The following is a 17119-nucleotide window of genomic DNA, read 5'->3' as shown; positions in this document are numbered from 1 at the left end:
GGACCCCCTGAGGGACCCCACTTGTCACTGATTTCCATCTGGACATTAGGCCATTTGGCACAGCAGAGCAATCAGGTTGGTGATACAACACACACCACCTTTGAAGGTCCTGCAGCTGTTTGTTCTTTAGAACATGCTGCACAGTTCCTTTCTTGGCCCCTCTGCCCAAAAGGCTCAGGAGGACCGAGGTGTCTTACATCTGGCATGTGAGTGTCTTATGAGAAGTTTTGAATAACCTTTTAAACAGACACTTAAAAGATCTACTTTTATAGTTTGTGAAAGCAATTTAAAATCTACTGTGCATGAAGAAGGGTGTCAATATTTGTCTTTCAAGTCAGCAGGGACAGGGCATATCACAACCTAGTGCCACCTTTCCTACAAAAAACACACGTAAAAACTCACATGCATTGCTCCTGTGTGTGCTGTGCTACTTATTGACTGTCTGTGGGTGAAAAAAGGAGGAACAAAGCCCAGTCGGCAGGGCTGAAGTTTCTGATGTGCTCACCTTCCCCGATAGACAAACTTCATGGGTTCGACTGCCAAGGCGGTGGCCACCACGTCATCTGCGTTGTGCCTGCGGCCACTGACTGTCATCAGGCCATCCAACTTCCCTACCACAAACACCAAACAGTCCTGAAAAGAAGGCAGGATTAGAAACAGAGGGGAAAAACCTCCTCGCTCCTGGCAACACCCACCTGGCTCAGACCAACAATACTCTCGAGATCTCTAGGAGGTCAGTGCCCCAACATTTAATTCTGCTGAATTTGGGGGCACCACTTAAAGAGTTGGGAGTCAGGACAAAGTAGGGCCCCCAGGGCTTGTTCACACTTACAGGACCCACAAAGCCAAGCAGTCCTGTCCTTGTGAAGGGCTGGTCTGAAACAGGCACGCCGGCTGCTGTCACTGGGATGGCCTGGAAGGACACAGAGGGATTCAGACACTGATGGGCTGATATGGACTCTCACTTCTTTACTGCCACAAAAGGAAAACATGAAATAGGAGTACCACTGGAGGGAAAAATAGAAGCAAAAAGACTGAGATGCCTTCGGGTAACTGCACATAAGACTTCTGTGTTAAGTCAGAGCTCAGATGAATTTAAATGCTCACATAGGCAGAACACTGGATTGTGGAATTTAAAAGCAGCTGATTGACTGCAGATAACACTTGGTATTTTTGGTTATAGAAGGCATAATTTCTTATGATTCTACGAATGAAGCAAAGTACATCCGAGCCAAGGCTTTTTCTAATTTAAAAAACAAAACAAAACAAAACAAAACAAAAAAAACAGAAAAAAACTCAAGAACCAAACCAACCAACCAAAAAAAAAAAAAAACCCACCAAAAAAAGGACTTTTAAGGAACAAATAAGTCTATATAAGTCTATTTGCAAGAAGGAATACTAGAAATGCAACAATTGCACTTTACATTACAAGGAAGTTCGAACCTCAAATACATTCTTGGTGATTCCCAGGAGGCCGAAATACGCTATCCCAGTCGCTCCTGAATTCACACAGATTTCTCCAACCTCATCAGCTTTACACAGATAAGGAGTCCCGTCCACCTTCACAACACACACGTTGGCTGCAAGGGGGAAGAACACAAAATCCAAGTGTTAGTGTGCTCCAACAGAGACACACACAGTGCTCTGCTGCTGACAGATAAAGGTTTTAATATCAATTATCTAACAGCTACAGAAAAACACAGCACGTAAGAGAGCTCTCTCTAGCTTTTGGATTGCCTGTGTAATGAGTTCTCCAAGATTAAGTTCATAAATGCAATGTTTTCTTCTTAGAATGCTTCACAGCCTCCACATCAGCTGCAGCTGAGTCCAAAGTAAAACAGTGCAAGGGAGCTTGATTTAGCACTTAAGATTAAGAAAGAAATCAGCTCAGTACAAAATAAACACAAGGAAGCCAGCTCTGCTGCTGGCACGGACCAAGAACTGCTGGTAAAAACAGACCTGTGGGGACATTTTCAAAGAGAAGTCTTCAGTTGTCAACACCTTAGGTCTCAACAGGAGAGATTATCATTCCCTCTACCAATAGATCAATGTCTAAATCATCTTGATATTATCTTAACTGATGAAATAGCTGATTACTCCAGGAAATAACCTGAGCTAGTATCAGAACTCTGTATGCGACACTTAGGCAATGATGCAGAGAGAAGTGCTAGCAACAGGAGAAAGCACAACAACAACTTGTGGGCACTCACAAATGTACAGCCCTCAGCACACTCACAAACATGGAAAAACCAACGGATTAGCCAACAGACCCCAAGTGATGCTCCATCCATGAAGCCCAAGGACAGCCCTATCACTCTGATCAAGTTTAAAAAATAAAAAATACTTACCAGTAACCAATGTATGATACAGGAAGTCTACAGGTACATTCTAACAGCAGGCACAGTTCTGCCCTGCCAGGTTATACTGCAAGGCTGCCCTGATGCAGTCCCTGGGGAGCCTGTACTCTCGCTTCTCCTTCTTTTCCTGCTTCGTGTGTGACATACAAGAGAGTGCATCTACCACCATTTCAGTCTCTCTCAACAGCATTGCATCTGAAAAAGAATTAGAGAGAAGGGAAAAGCAGATGGGACGGGAATGTACATGTGGACTGCACATCACGAAGAACGCAGGCTCCTGGCAAGAAAGATTTCCTTCTTCAAATGAGTCCACATGTACATTCTGACAGATGGCAACTCTCAGCAGTTAAACCTGCCAAGGAGTATCCTGGCAGAGGATGAGAATCCTGCTGTGCAAAGGACCACACTGACGCCCTACCAAGGACTGGATTCAGCTCTGGGTGTTTCAAGACTGGCACAGCAGGAATGCAAGAAGAATGCCAGGGGCCTGCACAGCAGAAGGCTGAGAACAAAGGTGTTGAGGAGGCTCAGAAAGTGCTCTCTTGTTCCACTTCCAGTGTTTCACAGTGGGTCTGTACACAACAGCCACCTTTGCACCTGCAGACTCTAGTTAGAACTCTCTTCTGGAAGCACAAAGCCTTAAGAAAAAATACTAAAAGAGCAGAATAAAACACCTCTAGAGTCATAGTGGAAGGTATTTGCAGGGTTTCCAGAGAACCCTAGTCTTTGAGAAAAACAGCACACAGGAATGTCAAATACAAGGATGTGAATCTTTCCCTGCTCCTCTGGAAAGGGAAACAGGCATACAGCCAGCCAGCTTTCCTAGCTGGGGATGAACATAAATCTGGACTTTAAGGGTGGTCACACAAGCATCCAAAGAACATTTAAAAAGAAAGAAAACATCTCATCCCAAGTGTACACACTGGCACAGGTCTCAAGAGAAGCTGTTATGCAGTGGCAGGCTGTTGTGCCACTGTGTGACAGGTTGAAGCCAAGTGGAATTGATTACTATGATAAATTCTAAGGACTGAGAAGAAAAGAGGTGCTGCTGTCTCACAATTTAGGAGAAAAGACTGAAAACTTTGCCAAATTGTTCTGTAACGACTCCTTCCATAGATCAGGCACTGAGATGAAGGAGCCAGACTCCTCTGCAGTGAAGATGCCTTGTGGTAACTACTAGAACCTGTGCAAACAGGTTTGCTGAGACAGACAGAGCAAACAATGACATCCAGGACATCCATGGACTGGAGACAATGTGAGCATCCCAACATTTAGGAAATGGGAACCATTCTCCCTGACCTTCTAGAAAAGGTACCGAATACAGTCACAGTCCGGAATGTGACACTGCACATGCAGAAGTTCCTCCTGCAGAAAACCGAGATCTGGCACCAACCCAAAGTTTTCTGCTTGAGTGTAAGGAAGTAGCTGCTACAGCAGCCCTATTTCTAGGAACCAGGCTTTGTATGGGCAGGAGATACAGGGATATAGAACTTTTGGATTTCGAGAGTGCTTCTCTCCTGTCAAATTAAGAACATGAGAAGGATCCCTGTAAAGGAGTGGAAATGAATAGTTGGGAAGTAGCAGGGAGACGAACTTGACTGAATACCCTGAGCAACCACATCCAGGTTCAAGCATAAGGTATAATATGCTTCCAAGATGACAGATAACGTAGCAAGTTGATGTGAAAGCTGGAGGCACAAATAGGCAGAATAGAATAGCTTTGGCACTTTCCCTACTACTTTACTAGTCCAATTTGAAAAAATGAACTGACGATTGCTGTAAGCCAAATTCACCAATGTCAGTCCCAGACAGAAACCATGCAAAGTAGCCAAAGGTGGTCAACAGGTGAGGCAAAATGTCATCTCACCAGCAGAAGATTCCAGGGGACTGCATTCTAGGTTTTCTCTTAAGAATTTCCATGCTATCTTTGATGGGAAGATTTCTCCGTGGATGCCTGAACTTCCCTTGAGGTTCTTGTGATGGACATTCATGGAAGATAATGAATGTGAAGGGAATGTGGCATCAAGAGTGGCCTGTGGGTTAAACAGCAGTGACACAGGACATGATCCTGGCGCTGGTGGGTCAGTTGAATAAGATGCCCAGAGCAGGTGGGCTCAGTGTCTCAGAACAAGCAGAAAAACAAAATGAGGGTGAAAGTGGACACTTTATCCGTGACCTTTTAACCAGGTGGTTCCCAAATACAGCATGCCTGGGATCTTCACAGGAAACGAGATCAAAACAATTTGGCTTGACCCTTTCTAATGAAATCCAGGAATGTGAGCTCCTGCATCACAAAGCACAGCAATCTAAGGAAAAAAGCCAGAAAACCAAGAGGAGATCAAGAGCATGACTCGTCAGTCAGCAGAGGGGCAGCGAACAGGTGGTGGTATGTTCTCTCCTGTATGCCAAACACCAAGCCAGAAGGGACAGGGCACATCCTCCACGATGTGCATAAATCTTACCAGGCACAAGTATTATCCACTGTTAGAATGTACATGCAGACTCATTTGAAAATGTCATTGATTTCTTTAAGTCATTAATTCCTTTTTATCTGGCACACATCTGTAAGTAACTGCTAGCCTTTTGGCCTTCTACTCTGGAAGATTATTTTAAGAGACAGTCACAGGGAACAGAGATATCCATTATCCTCTAGAATGAACTCTATTATGTATGTTCTGACTTAAGAAACCTACAGAGAAATTTCTGCAGGAATTTTTATCATGTGGACAAACTGAAGCAAATCTGCTTCAGATTCTGACAGCCCAATGCTAACCAGAGTTTAAAGAAGTTAATTCATTAGGTTGCCCAAATTCTGCTTAACCTACAAGTAGTTTTGCCACTTGCTACTGTATTTTACAGCAGCAACAGCCATCAATTATGAGTTGTGTCACCTTGAGGTACTTAATGATACACATATATGATAACTGTTCTCCCCTCACACAGCCAGGCAAGTCACTTATCACTTCTTACTCATGTAGAAAGTTATGGCAGTGTTGTCTCTGCCTGTCAGTGGCACCCTAATCCAGAAGGGTCCCTTAGATTTGCCAGACAATGCCTCAAGGGATTAGACAAAGGAGAAGGGTTTTGTCACAGATCCCCTCTCACTGCTCAATTAGGCATTTCACAAGGACAGGGGTTTGTTTCTCATTAACGACTCATCCTGAGGGGAAATTACTTACCCACAAGCACACATGGAACTCTTCCAACATCTTAAGGCAGACTTTAACCTGCCATTGAGCAGATGCTCTATGGAATATTAACCAAGGTGATTCACAACTCTAGCAGTTGAATAGGAAGAGCAGCTTAAGGTGCACCACAGCTGTAGCTTGGTGCCTTAGTGTAGTCAAGCCTACAGCAAAGCCAGGGGCATCTCCATGGGATAAACTAACCCAAAGGAAGATTTCAATCAATCCTGCCTTTTGAATAAAAACTGGACCAACAATGAATTTCAGCTCAGTCAGTACCCCAAAGGATTGAGGGCTACCTGAAGGGCATGGTTCCCTCCATGTCCCCGAACTAACCCCTAATCTGAGCAGAAGATGGGCAGCACACCTGAACTTCACTGGGGTTTCAAGGGGACAGCAGTAGTGTGGACACTCAAACCACACAGCAGTAGCAGTCCAAGCCACCTGTACTGTACTTAGAGCAGAAAAATCACCATTCTGTTGAGCCAGAGATGCCAGCCACAGAATCAGGGAACTGATTAGGCCAGGAAAGACCTTTAAGGTCATCAAGTCCAACTGTGAAGGTGAAGTTACTGCCTTCCTTGGAATTTTATTACGGACTTTCAAGACAGCTTCAGATGGTCTTAACACAAAACAAAAGCCCAGGAGAAGCCACACAGCGACCAAGAGACTTCTCTGCTGACACCATATTCCTCCGTGGGTGTAGTCATCGGATACAACCTGCAGGGACAGTCACAGCTGAACGTCTTCTGGGTCTTTGCAGGCAAGTTTGACACCCTGAATTTGAATGTTCAGGTGAACCAATTCAGAAGTCAGTAAGTCTGATTGGGTCACTATACCTTTTTTTTTCCCCTGCAATTATGGTTTCACACTGAGGCCACCCAAAAATATCCAGTTTTTATATCCTCAGTGGTTTTACTCCCATTGGTCTGCCTTGTCAACCTGACTTCAGAGGGGCTTCCTTCCCCTAATTTTCACATGAAATGCAGAGCTTCTGCTCAGTCTTTTATTGGTAGCAGGAGGAAGCTCTAAATGTGAATTTAAGTTCAGTAAAAATAACTGAACCACTATCCTCAGAGGTTGCAAAGTGCTTCCCAGATTAATGAGGTAAATTAAACAAGATCAGTGCCACTTGCTATACGATGGTTGGAAATTTTCATCAGCAGAGGGAAGCTGTCTGCCTCTTCCTGAGGTTCTTGGGTAACTACATAGTAAATCTGAGGGGTGAAGAGAATTCAAAAAAATCCATATTTCATCCTCTCCAAGTACACCAGTGCAGGTCAGGACAAGACAGACAGCGCCATGGAATGTTACACTGCCAACCTAAAAGTTGGAGCACTAAGTGTCTAGTCTTTCATCCCACTGTCCACAGCCTTTGGTCTGGTTTGGCACCTTTATTAATCTCTCCAAATGATGCATGACTTAGCAGCAGAGTCTCAACTGACATAAGCAGGGAAGAGACAAAGTCTCTTTGCTTCAATCCACTTAATGGGCTCAGGAACAAACCCCAGCTCTACTTAAGTCAGGAAGAACTGTGTTGCAAACACATGTCATTAGGAAACAGGTTAATCCAGGACTGAGCAGTTTGCTGGAATACCCAGTCTGGCACTCTCAGGATAGCTGGTTTTAGGCTGGATCTCTGGAGATCATCTGGTCCAATCCCTCAGCTCCAGCAGGGCTACCCAGAGCCAGCTGCCCAGGAGCACGTTCAGATGGCTTTTCAGTATCTCCAAGGATGGGGACTCTACAAATGGGGAAACCCAATTTGGTACTCAGTGGAAAAGGTTCTTTCTTGGGTTCAGAGGGAAGTTCGTGTGTTCAGTTTGTGTCCAGTGGCTCTTGTTCTGTCGCAGGACACTGAGAAGAGCCTGACTCAGCATTCTCTATAACTTCTTCTCAGGTAGACAATATCCACTGCTTCCCCCTCACCTACCAAACCAGTCACTTCATCATAGAAGGTGAACAGGTTGGCCAAGCATGACTTCTCCTTGGTGAATCCACGCTGATCACGTTCACTGATCACCTTCTTGTCCTCCACGTGCATGAGAAAATGGTTTCCAGATCTGGTTGTTCCATCACCTCCACAGAGTTTGAGATGAGGTCCCTTTCAACTGAAATACTCCAGTTCACTCTGTTCTATTTACCCTCCATTCCACTCCACGGACTATCAGGCCAGGGTGAAAGCTGTCATTTCTTACTTTGTTTTCTGTTTTATGTTCTTCTGCATGTTATTACGTGGGTGTAGGTCAGTCAGCACCAACGCTAACAAGCGAGTAGCAAAACATAAGTCATACTACCTTGAAGGTATTTAACATTTTTATTTATTCCATCAACACAAGTGTAATAGTAAAGATAGCTTATCTGGAATATGCTTAAACCCACAGGAAATGCTTTCCTACCTCCAGGCATAATCTGGCCAACATCCTGCACAGTTAAGACTGACAACTTCTCCTCTGTATCCACTCTGATCACACCGAAACTCAGACAATTCATGGACAACACTGCTTTTCCTGGAGGGGGGCCACCCAGCTCAGGAGGTCTGGAAAACAGAAAGTCCAGTCAGATATGAATCAACAGACCAGTGGTGATAAGGTCACCAAAAACACTGTACCAGTTTCTCAGGCTTGGTAAAGTAAAGAGAAATAATGGTGTCTCACTTTTAACAAACAGGAGTTCAAGACTGGCGATACACTGTCACTGTATGATAAAAGAGCTAGAAAAAAACCTCACTGAAATCTCAAACTTTTTTGTTTTAAGTTTTCTTGAAACTCATTTTTTGAAAAGGCACATTTTGATGACAACCACTATCAAAAAATTCTAGCATATTCTATCCATACGCCTATTGATAATCAAAGTATTTCCTTTTTTTCAGAGTATCCCTTGCTCTCTCCAGAAATCCAACAGTATTTTTCAGACAAGTTACAAATACTTTTTTTTTTCTGGTTAGCCCCCTGTTTACAGGACACTGTAAATAAGCAAATAATTGAAGACTCAGCATCTTCTTCCTCATAAATAATTAGGTTTGCTCTGGGGGCATTTTAAGATGTCCTCCAGCAACATCAGTTGAGATGTCTGACTGCTTATAGAAAATATTAAACTTTTTGAAGAAAACAAAAATCAGCCACCTTTCAGAGAAGGAGGTACCTGTGAGTTTCATGTTTCCTCTGCCTAGGTCTTTTTGGGCATCTTTTCTGACCACCACCTTAACATGAGATTCCCCATCCCTGGAAGTGCTCAAGATCAAGTTGGATAGGGCTTGGAGCAACTTCCTCCGCAAGCTATTCTGTGATTATTTGACACATCTCAATAGTCAAGAAAAGCTTCAGTTCACTTCTCAGGAAAGGGAATTACCTGCGAATAGCAACGGTCAGTGCCTCTGAAGAACTGGCACAAGGACAGATGACTTCTGGTCTCAAGCCTCTGGACTGAAATACATTCAGGAACGCGTCACAGGAAGATATTGACCCTAAAAAGAAGAATCAGGCGATTGGAAACATTTTGCTGTTGGCAGGAAAGCTTGAGCTGCAGGAATTTAAAGTCTGTGCTCGCTCTCAGCTCGGATATACCAACATTGCTGTTCTCATGCACAAAACCAATATACTTTCAAATTGTCTGAAAGACATTCCAGCCTATTATTAGATGGTAGATTTGGAAAAAGAACTCCCAGTGACTAACAGCTAATTCACTGGATGAAATTCCCAACTGCATACTCCTTCTCTGGCAGCACTCACTAACACTTACCACCACGGAAAGCCCTTCAGGGACCAGAATACTTTGTCACTATGGGTAACTGTATGTTAACTTTTTATATAGCTCCTATCCCATTGTCTCTTGCAAAGGTCACAGCACTTAAAACCAAACGTCAGATGCTTCTGACACACCTTCACAACTCCACCTGGGCTTTAGCACTCGGCCCAAAATGGATTATATCTGTACCAACAGATCTCCTAGGTATCAGTTCATGTCAATTCATGTAAGAGTATAACACTGATGAAAACATGAAGTTCAAAAAACTTAATTTACCCAGCTAAATACAGCCGAGAAGTGCAAAAAGCAGTAGTATCACTGGCACACAAACAGTATTTTACTACAGAACAAATTGTTAAAACTTCCTGAGCATCAGCTCTGACACAGAATCTTGGCAAGACTGACACTCAGGAAATGCATCCATACTCACATGGATTGGCTCCATCTGCCACTATTAACATCCGTAACGAGCTCAGGCTGACATCTCTCTGATCCCTCTGAGCCAAAAGTGACCAGTGCATATCTCGGGATTTTACAACTGCTACACGGGCTGGAAATCAAAAATACAATTATGCTGCGTGTGCAGAACAGAAGGAAGATCAATTATAAAATTACATAAGTATTCTTGTATTTTTAAAAGAATTTGTGAGACAATAAACAAATACAAGTGCCAGATATTCAACTACTATGACATGTGTATACCCCATGTCTCCAGATGGATGTGATTATAGAATTTAAGTGTTGGTCATAAATTCAAATACTGAGAAAGACAATTTCTCTTTAAAGGTCTCTCAGAAGAAGCCATCATCAGTGAAACTATCAGCATACAGAACACTGAAATGGAGTACTCAATGGCATACACAGGCATTTTACACAAACAATTTCATTTGGTACTAAATAATCCAAAAAAGTGGGTGAAGTACAAATACTTTTAGGTTACCTTTGTAAGAGCAGACTTTCTGTATCCAGGAAAGTGGATTAACCTTCATTAATGCATAGGGAATGCTGATGACATGCATCCTGTTCATAACGCTCTGTGAGGGAAAAGATTAAAAAATAAACTTCCAAGCGGCTCAAAAAATACACAGCACGTATCAATGCTTAAAAAAACCCCCCATTATCACAGCTGCAGCATAACTCTTACAGTTAAATGTTAGTGAAAACTATATGTACACTCCATGGAAACATACGTTACACAACTTACTGAAAAAGTAACACTTTATTCTGAAAAGCATAAATATTGAAAAGAAATTGTTTGAGAGAGCTGATGAGCTTATGGCCTCGTTCTGATACCCCTGAGAGCAGCAACCTGCTGCAGTTTTTTCTGTTCCTTCCCATACTCACTGTTAACACTCCATGCCAAAGGCCAGCATCCCTTTTGAAATCCAAGACGTTTGTCAGCGTTTCAGCTGAAAGCAAAGGAAAAAAAAAAAAACAGATTTAAAAAGTGTATTTACAAGAATACTTAAGAATTCAAAATACTTTCTGAAGCAACTCTGCAACTGCCAACTGCTAAGAAACCAAAGCTCTCTTGTCGCGCCTGTTTGTCTGTAACAAACAGGCTGCTTAAGCTCCAAGGGGCTTATTTTACTTACAGCAATCATCTTTGAATTAGGATTGCAGACTAGATTATTACAAGGTATCTAAGACCTTGGTTCATTATAATACCTATGTGTTTGTAACACCTGCCAAGGAACTATGCAGACCAAAAATTCAGTTTTGAAGCACACTTCTTGAGTTGAACTGAAAAGTTCACCTATATTTGAAAGAATTAAATCCAGTGAGAACTATTATCATGGTTGCACTAAATTTTCTTGAACACTTTCTCTGAAAAAAAAATTTAAAAAAAAAAAAATTAAAAAAAAAAAAAAGAATCAAAGATCGTAAATCAAAGATTCAACCTGATTTCCAAGGGACATCTTGTACTGATTAGGTGACACTTGCTTGTCACTTTATTAATGGCAGCAAAGGTTAACTCCATGCAGATGGCCCAAACCAAGAGCATTTCTTGGCTGTTCATTGGCAGAATGAAAGCAAGCAGATCTCTCATTATGTCCCTATGGAAATGCTTTTTTGTGGGACATGATCAATTGAGAGGAAAATCTCCTCCTTGATTCTCTCACAGGTGGATTACTCTTTCACCCATCACTGCCAGTATGAATGAGGAAATTTGTCTTTCCTTTTGCAGTTAAAGCTACTACAATGTCTCTGCAGTTCTCTGAAGACAGTGAACACGATATTGCAACATACATTGTCCGAAGATTCAAAGCTGTCAGTATAATTTTAAGGTTGCACCCTCTCTGACTTACCTTCTGAATAACCACATGCCTGAGTCAGGGCGTGACAGTGTGCCAGCATGGAAGCGTGAGATACAGTAATGCCCACTGTGCTGCCCTCTTTACTTGTTTTGTACTGAGAAGAGAAAGGGTACACAAGCATTAGAATAACAACAAAAATCAAGGAAATTTACAGTGGTGAACTGAAAGCACATTTTGTTGTAAAAACGAAGCAAGGTTTTTTAAAAAGTCCAAAAAGCTAGCACAAAAATACAATTATGTTCAGAGAATACACTAGTATCATAGGAAATCTGTTTCTCTACTCCAATTAAACAAACTGTCCCAGGGATCCTAAAATGCTGATTAACCCCAGCCTGCAAGGTGATTCCACGCAGCCACTCAAATGACAGCCTTGAGGGATACGTTCTTGTTTCACAGTTAAAATATTGTAGTAATCTCTTTAATTGTGTCAAGAGCTTAAAGGAAACAAATGTCACATAAACTATGACAGAGTAACCACAAAAGGTGGGCACATTACGCTCAATCACCTCGATATAAGCAATCTCAGCGCTGGCATCCCGGACTTGGGGGTGCCAGTCCTTGGTGGGTTTCGCCAGATGCTTCCCATCAATCACAAACCAAATGAGACGAGGCCAGCCTTCAAAGAAAAAAAGTTACTGTCACCAAAGTACCAAAAATAAGGGCTTTTCCCCCCCAGTATTGAGAGAGAACAGGAATGAAGCAAAGGCTGGAACAAGCCCTTCCTGAGAGGAGCGAATGAAGGCAGTTGTTTACGTGTAAGCCAGAACCATGCACACAAACCCCAGAACTGCTGTTTGACAGCAACAATGAACAAACATAGCCACTTTTTACCCCATAAAAAACAAAATCACACCTTTGAACGTCACCACTTCGCCAGTCTGAGCTTTGGGGAGGCCTTTCTGACAGGCATCAGTGGTTAAAGCCAGTGTTACTCCACAGCTGCCCAAGAGAAACCCGATCTGCTGACTGCCAGCATCCTACAGGGAAACCAAGTCATAGCAAAATTACAAATAACCAAACTTTTGGACAGTTTACTGTAATTTCTCCATGTTTAGAAAACATTAGGTGGATTTTTATCACAGGAAAAAACAAATGTCTATCCCATAAGGCCTTTAATGGAGGACAGATGACTGAGAAGGCTGAGTTTTGCTTTGTGCCAATTAAGATTTGGCAGCAGATCTGGCAAGGAAAGCAGTGTCCCAAGCAATGGTCGTGCATCCCTCTTCAACCCAAAGGGATGTTTATAAGTTCTGCTAAAACAGGAACCTGGTTTGATGCTGTTTGAGTCCTGGCACACTGAGGAGCACAGCCTATAACTTTAGCTCTTTCCTAATAATCTCAATGTGTGTGGGATTATACCTTTATTTCCAGGAACTATGGTGTCTCTGCCTGCCTCATTATTCAGTATGAGAGCTGAAAAAATAACATTTCTGGGATACATTTTGAGAAATAATTCTGCAATTATTCAAAAATAATGAATTAAAATAATTTGTATGATTACGTATCCTAAAATACTTAATACTATTATTAATAGCAGTATACTATTACTATTTTCCCCTTTCCCTGAGTAAATATTAAATATAATTCCAAGCATAGACTGTACACTGAGCAGTTCACTCTGCTTTCAAACCTGCAGGCTCTGAGGGGTCCCATGTAAGGTCTGTAGGATTTAGACACTCTCCCCCCACAGACACTTCATTTATTTACCAAACCATAAAAACGCTGAATGCATTTGCCTACCTTTCTTGTGAGTGGAACTTCTATTGGGACAGGAATAAGCTCTGCCAGGAGACAGCCATAAAATGCCACCATAAACATAACTGGATCGCTATTGGGAAATACGAGGGCTACCTACAAAAACACATTAAAATAAGAAGATGTGTGTTTTTTTCATCAGAGGGAGGGAGATTGCCTTTAAATTTGTGGAACAAAATCTTCACAGTAGTGCACAGGTTCATCTATAACTAAGAACAGAAATACTAAATATTGGGACAACGTATTATTACAAGTCACAGCAACGATTATTTCACAATATATTATTGCAATATATTACTACAAGGCTTTTTGCAGCTAAAGCTCTTCCTCACTATTTCATCCCCAGGGACCACTTCCAAAAGCAGCCTACCCGGTCTCCAGGCTTCAGCAGGGGTTCATTCTTAGTGGTTAGCTTGTTCAGCAGGGTATAGGCTAACTTCAAGCTTCGACTCCACAGCTTGCCTTAAGGGGAAAAAAAAAAAAAAAGAAATTAAGAAATAGAAACTAAAATGATAATATTCAATTGGCAAATCTCAGTGCCTTACATATGCTCTAACCATGATGGCTGCATCAGAACAGATGGCAGAGAGTATAACTACATTTAGAGGTTGGTTTCTTTTTAGTTTACCTTTTCCTTTTTTTTTTTTTTAGTGTAAAACTAAACATGATATTCTAAACAATTCTCAAAGCTCTACTGTAGAGTAATTAAACTACTGCAGCTGCTGAGCTGTGTATTTTCTGCATCCTTCATCTGTGAGAATGCAAACAACAAAGTTTAACATTCTAACATACTGTACAATGAAATGATGCAGGGAGAGAGCTGCCCTTCAGGACACAAAAAAAAAATCTTACCAAAAAAATCCAAGTTTACTCTAATACTTTTAAGTTCATTGATACAGGCAAGTTCCACTTCCCACCATAACATTCTGAATATGCTCCTGAAGTACGAGTCTCCTCTATAAGGATGTGCAGGAAGATGCTAAAATGGAATGTCTCCTCTAGGAATCTGGAGAGTGCATTACCAGTCATCTGTTTCTCCCTCCCAGTTTACACCAGTGTTCTGGTTTTAGTGTTCTTTTACACTCCCCTCCCACAAATCTTTGAGATTTAAAAATAGCCACTTGGAAAGAATCAATACCACAGATTTTTTCCCTTCCTTAACTTTTTTTAACACATTTTTGATATACAATGAATTAATAATTTGCATTCCAACAGCAACCTCAAACCTCCTGTGCCATGAGCATGGGCAGTGCCCCTCTGAAGTAAAAGCAAACTGTTACTCCACAGCAAACCCCCAATTCCTCCTGACAGTCAGCACCAACACGTACCATATGTAAGGGTGTAAATGGCTTTCCCAGTGGTATCCAACGCTGTCAGACACGGGGCTTTGGGCTGGGTGGTTCCCCAGCGCTGCAGGGCAGCCAGCAGAGAGGGTGGCCAGTTGGTCACAACCCCTAAGGGTTCCCCTTTGAGTACATTCATTTGATTTCCTTCGGGCTTTGGTTGATTTGGGTCGGGCTGTTGCACTAAAACCAGAGCACAGTAAATGGCAAATGTAAGTCCAAGTTGCACTTCCCAGACTGTTCCATGAACCAGCTGTCATTACTTCTCTGCTTTATGGTGATGCTATGCTAATCATCTGCTGGCTTCCCAAAAAACAATGACCATCACTTTTAGAGTTCTGATCCCACATTACCAAAGGACCAGAATTTGAATCTCCCGTTCACTTCTCTCTGCTTTGGAAAGCTGCTGTTTTCTGTTGCCTGCTTTCCAATCTATTTCAATTAAAGTTTCAGTGAGTAAAATTAATGGTTGCAAGCGACACTCTCCACAAATTACATGCACCTCAGTGGAAGTCCACCCAACCCTGCCTGAAGAAACTTCAGCAAAAGACTTGAACCACAATAATCTCATATATGAAAACATCAAACCAACAGTAGAAGGGAATCTACTGGCAGTAGCTCAGGAATGTCACACTGAGTAGAGGGCCGAGTTGAAGGTGATCTTTTACTTGTGATAAGGTGACCTTTCTTCAGTGTAACAATTCTACCATGATTTGTTTTCTATTGGGAAGAGAAAAAGAAACCAACACTTGCTAAGAAGTATCAATTCAGTCTCACACAAAGAGTGAAAAGTGTATCTGAAAGAAAATTAACCTTCTAGCAGCTCTTCAAAATCATCCACGAAAAATTCTTTCAAAGGTGGGCGCTTTGGTCTTTTCAAGGTATTTAGCAGCTGCTGGATTTTAGAGGACACTCTGCTATTCACGGGGACACCTGCCAAATGGAAAATATGTATTATTTGTCATATATTAGCAAACATACACTAAAACACACAGCTTTCAGGTGGAAAAGTCACTCAGGATGAGAACCTTGTTTGGAAGAAAACAGCTTTATTTGCTTTCAAACAATGCTGTTCCCTGGCTGCCTGGTTGATGCAGACACCTCACACTTCATTTTAGCTTTTCAAACCACTGACCTCTCCATGAGATTCCAATAGAAACACTAAGAATACTCTTTACTCCAGGAATCTAGGTATTTGCTACATCTTAATTTTCATTCCATTCTGAAAGGGTCAGAATGCTTGGGAATCTTTCAATAATTTAAAATTTAAGTAAAAATAGTCACAACACAAAACCTTGCCGAATGCTGACCTTCATTTGTATATGTGACAGATTTATGTTAAATGAAATGTAAATAAGTGTTTTGATATTTATCGAAATTTAAAGCTCTGAGAAAATAAGATGAATACACACACACACACACATATATATATATATAAAAAAGGGACATAGATGGAAAGGTAGGAGGTTTATAATGCAATCACCATCTGCAGTTTCCAAAATGCTGCTGTTGTAGCCTCTGGGCACTCCTCGCACCGACGCCACCTGCGGGCGCTCGTGGTACAGGTGTTCCACCAGGCCAGTGGTCACGTCCGGGGGTGCAGAGTGGTTCTCTGGAGAAATGCAAGACAGATATGGGAGCTCATCAGGCAGGTTTAAGAAATAATAAAAAGTCAAAAGTCGCTTCTTACAGCAGGGCATTTCCCAAATCCTCACGTACTCACAGGGGCTCGAGAACCGCCTCGTAACAACCTGGAGGCAAAAGCCTGCTCTGCTTGGAGCTGTGCCCTGCTTCCTGTTCCCTGTTTCCTGCCCATTCCTAAGAGAAATGCTTAAGGAATGTCATAGAATCACAGGCTGGCTTGGGTTGGAAGAGACCTTAAAGCTCATCTCATTCCAATCTCTGCCATGGGCAGGGACATCTTCCACCAGCCCAGGTTGCTCCAAGCCCCGTCCAACCTGGCCTTGGACACATCCAGGGATCCAGGGGCAGCCACAGCTTCTCTGGGCAACCTGTGCCAGGGCCTGCCCACCCTCACAGGGAAGAATTCCTTCCTAATATTTAATCTAAATCTCTCTTCTCTTTTATTGTAAAATCATTCTCCCTTGTCCTGTCACTAACTGCCCATGTAAAAAGCTGTTTTCATCCCTCCAAAACTGTAACCTAGATTATGGAATGGCTTGGAATGGAACAGGTTAGGAAATGACAGCACTCGTGACATGTGTCTGAACAACAGACAAGAAGAACTGGAGGACTGGAATATTCAGAATCCTGATGAGTAAAAACAGGAATGCAGTAGGGAAGAGCTGGAGAACACCCTGCTGCCCAGGGCTGGAGGAGCTGCCTCTGCAAGCACAGCCCTTGAAGCACCTCAGAACGTCACAAATCCTGCCGGAAGAACTCCAGGCACTGGG

General features: G+C 42.3%; 1 protein-coding gene across 3 annotated transcripts in view; it reads right to left on the bottom strand.

Annotated features, from left to right (window-relative positions):
- DIP2A (disco interacting protein 2 homolog A) overlaps positions 1 to 17119 on the bottom strand; it is a 75544-nt gene that overhangs the window by 14694 nt on the left and 43731 nt on the right. For 2 of the 3 annotated variants that reach the window (XM_027907236.1, XM_027907237.1), the window contains exons 6-21: positions 16189 to 16317; positions 15519 to 15638; positions 14691 to 14888; positions 13733 to 13824; positions 13348 to 13458; positions 12461 to 12584; positions 12114 to 12223; positions 11599 to 11701; positions 10634 to 10698; positions 10230 to 10323; positions 9720 to 9839; positions 8894 to 9008; positions 7942 to 8081; positions 1444 to 1580; positions 833 to 913; positions 506 to 633 (exon numbers count right to left, since the gene is read on the bottom strand). In XM_027907236.1, coding sequence (XP_027763037.1) covers positions 506 to 633; positions 833 to 913; positions 1444 to 1580; positions 7942 to 8081; positions 8894 to 9008; positions 9720 to 9839; positions 10230 to 10323; positions 10634 to 10698; positions 11599 to 11701; positions 12114 to 12223; positions 12461 to 12584; positions 13348 to 13458; positions 13733 to 13824; positions 14691 to 14888; positions 15519 to 15638; positions 16189 to 16317 — 1867 coding nt within the window. Of the gene's footprint in view, positions 1 to 501; positions 634 to 832; positions 914 to 1443; positions 1581 to 7941; positions 8082 to 8893; positions 9009 to 9719; positions 9840 to 10229; positions 10324 to 10633; positions 10699 to 11598; positions 11702 to 12113; positions 12224 to 12460; positions 12585 to 13347; positions 13459 to 13732; positions 13825 to 14690; positions 14889 to 15518; positions 15639 to 16188; positions 16318 to 17119 lie in introns of those variants that run through there. The other variant, XM_027907238.1, reaches the window with a different exon arrangement.

The sequence above is a fragment of the Empidonax traillii genome, unplaced genomic scaffold (genome assembly GCF_003031625.1).
Source record: "Empidonax traillii isolate 1590-97213 ecotype Southwest subspecies unplaced genomic scaffold, ASM303162v1 scaffold1428:size197735, whole genome shotgun sequence".
Taxonomy (NCBI): domain Eukaryota; kingdom Metazoa; phylum Chordata; class Aves; order Passeriformes; family Tyrannidae; genus Empidonax; species Empidonax traillii.
The sequence above is the reverse complement of the archived record's forward strand: the minus strand, read 5'-3'. Positions and strand labels throughout refer to the sequence as shown.